Source organism: Scylla paramamosain, chromosome 6 (genome assembly GCF_035594125.1).
Source record: "Scylla paramamosain isolate STU-SP2022 chromosome 6, ASM3559412v1, whole genome shotgun sequence".
Taxonomy (NCBI): domain Eukaryota; kingdom Metazoa; phylum Arthropoda; class Malacostraca; order Decapoda; family Portunidae; genus Scylla; species Scylla paramamosain.
The window spans coordinates 2,124,280-2,127,229 of record NC_087156.1 but is presented as its reverse complement, the minus strand read 5'-3'; the positions used below and the strand labels follow the sequence as shown (position 1 = coordinate 2,127,229).

At 48.6% G+C, this 2,950-nt stretch overlaps 1 protein-coding gene across 1 annotated transcript; it reads left to right on the top strand.

Annotated features, from left to right (window-relative positions):
* The first annotated feature begins 710 nt into the window (after positions 1-710).
* LOC135101686 (uncharacterized) lies at positions 711-1,804 on the top strand. The gene is made up of 3 exons (XM_064006011.1): positions 711-859; positions 1,310-1,372; positions 1,672-1,804. The coding sequence occupies exons 1-3, from the start codon at positions 711-713 to the stop codon at positions 1,802-1,804; spliced, it is 345 nt and encodes a 114-aa protein (XP_063862081.1).
* Positions 1,805-2,950: the final 1,146 nt, after the last annotated feature.

Here is a 2,950-nt window from a genome sequence, read left to right as displayed (position 1 = left end):
CCCGATAATTGTTTTGGACGAGATGTCAATACACTCCTCGCGGCATTCTTCAGGTGACAGGAGGCCCATTGTGATCCCTATGCAGGTTATCTCGGCGCCGCGGTGACTGCTGCTGCTGGTTATTTACTGTCCGCCACTGCCCTCAGCACTGTATTGCGCCCCCACCTGTCCTTTGTCGCATTCCTGAACGCTTTCACTACTAGACAATACCTTCCTTACAAGATTTCAGTCACTTGTATTTGTACTGGAGTCTCTAAAATAGCTCTGTGGTTTACAAAAGACAAAATTAACCTCTTAACACCACCTGATCTAGACCAGTAGCTCTTCATCACTGTGATTCATTCTTTCATACATCGGAGCTTGAACAGAGGAAGCTGCACTCTTACCCACTCAGTCCCTGCCCCGCCTTGCTCCCCTGCCAAGCCATCAGTCTTCACAGGTGACCTCTCCTGCACCCACTCCTTCAACGGCTGCCTGTTCCCTCAAGGCGCGGCGAGGCGGGGATGTCGCTCGTCCTTCCCGCTGCTGTGGCCGCCTTGCTTCGCTCAGCTCCTGCTATTATTACACAGAGCTTATTTACCCTCCCGGCGACGTGGGTGGCGGGGGCGGGGCGGGGCGGAGGGGAGGAGCGTCTCGAGCAGATGGTCGTATTGGGAGTCTTGGGGCGCCAGTAGATCACCGCCGCGTCCCCGCGTCACTCCCGCCATGATATGAAGGCAGCAGCATGCACCCTCCCTCCCTTCTGTGTCTCCCCACCCCGCACCCTCGCCGCCGTCACCACCGCAGAGATTTGTTGGTGCGGAGATAGTGACTTGCCATCTGCTGCAGCGCCCTTCAGTATCAAGCTGGCTGGATCTTGGCATGTAAATTTGCCCAAAGGAAAAAATATCACGAAGATAATGAAGACCCGCGTGATGTGGCCAGGTGGAGACAAGAGGCCCCGGGGCGACACTGGCTGGCCCTCATGTCTCTTTTATGACTTCCCCTTGGTGGTGTCCGGCCGGAAGATGGACATCTGGTGGTCAGAAAACATACAGGAAGTGACATCAGGGGAAATAGTGCCGTGTCGTCGCCAGATAATATGAGAAAACGTGTAGCTGCAATAATCTCCATTTTCTTTAATCTTCAAAGGAGAGACATCTTGGGCGATGTCAAGATCCCTCCCGAAATAGTTTTATCTGGTGAGGTCTACGTAAATAAGTGGCCGCATACGGCAAGGCTGCATTATGGCCCGTCTGGCGAGGAGACCTGAACCTGACAGCGCCGGGAGACATCAAAGACACACTATCTGATGCTTATGGCCGATCAGTCGAGGTCCTTCCGACAACCGTACTGCCAGCAAGCGCCGCGCTGCCTTCTCCGCAAACCACACGTCCGACGGACACTCTAAAACACCCTATATACAAAAAACACCCCATATACAAACCATCTTGAACGGTGGTCTCCTGCAGCAAAAGCATTGTTTGTTATGGAAGGTCACAGCTATCTCGTAGCAAGATTTCAGGCTGTGGATCTGGCTGAGTTAGTCGTGGTTCTCCAGGTGTAAGCCACTCATTAAAAGCAATGAAAAAAGGTCTTATAATATGGTGACATAAGGTTTTGAATCGCTGGTGACAAGGCATCTGGGCTCCAAGATAGGGGACTTACTAAAGGCAGAATTCCGATGCACAGATACGCAGAAGTCAAGGGCACATCCTCGTCAGGTTCTGCGCCCCTCGCCCATTTCCCTCTGGTACCCAGCAGCCAGCAGCAGCAACAGCAGCAGCAGCAGCAGCAGCAGCAGCCAGCCGCCGCTCACACCTAGCACACATTTTTGCACCACGCCTCCTATCGGGCCATGTTGAGGCATCGCAGCGGCGCGGGGCGATGCGGGCACGACAGGGAGTGGAGGTGACTCCATTTTATCTGCCGAGTATTTTTAGCGCAGCAAGCGTCTCCATCTTCTCCTCCCGAGAGTGTTCCTGCGCTTGGATTGGCAAAGTCACACACGGGCGGTCGTGGCGGCGGCGGTGGCACGCACACCACCAACTACTATCACACACCAGCCCGCCCCCGCCATGGGCACGCCGGGCTGTGCTGGCTGACGATGCTGCTTGTGTAGTGACTGCAGTAATATATTGTGATGGTGATGGTAATGATGTAGTAATGATGATGATTATGAGAGTAATGATCATATGTAATTCTTCTTCCTGGTTGTGTCATTAAAACTGCTCGGTTTAAAGGTATTATAATAATTATAATAATAATAATAATAATAATTATTATTATTATTATTATTATTATTATTATCATTATTATTGTTATTATTATTATTATTATTGTGTTATTGTTGTTGCTGGTGTTGTGATGGTGGTGGTGGTGGTGGTGGTGGCTATCTTTATCATCATTATCTTCATTTTAATTGTGAATATTTATCATTATTATTATTTTACTTATTTATTTTTTTTATTACGTTCAGTAGTATATTAGCTTAAACATCAATATGATTAATTTAAGTGAAATTACTTTTAAAATGTGGACACATATTTCGACGAACGTACAAGTAATACTAACGCAACAAAATGGAAAGAAGGAAGAAAACATGCAAAAAATAGACCGAACAGTGTATGTGTGTGTGTGTGTGACACAGGAACATCACCATTGCACGCAAGGTTTTCTATTCTAAGACACACAAAATGTTGACAGACTGCCCGGTGGCGGAGCGCAACCTAGGCGGAGCAACAAGTGTGGCCGCGCCGCGGTTGTGAGAATGTACGCTGTTACTGCCATCTGCACCTCAAACTTGACGCGGCATTGTTAACCTAATCAGTACTCTCAGCACTGGTAACCTATTCAGTCCTACAGACAGCTTCCAAACTTCATCAAATGAGGCTCTAGTTAGTCATAATAAGGCAGATAAGACATTATTGTGTTGGACGAATAATTAGAGGCTTTATATACCTCCTTCTTG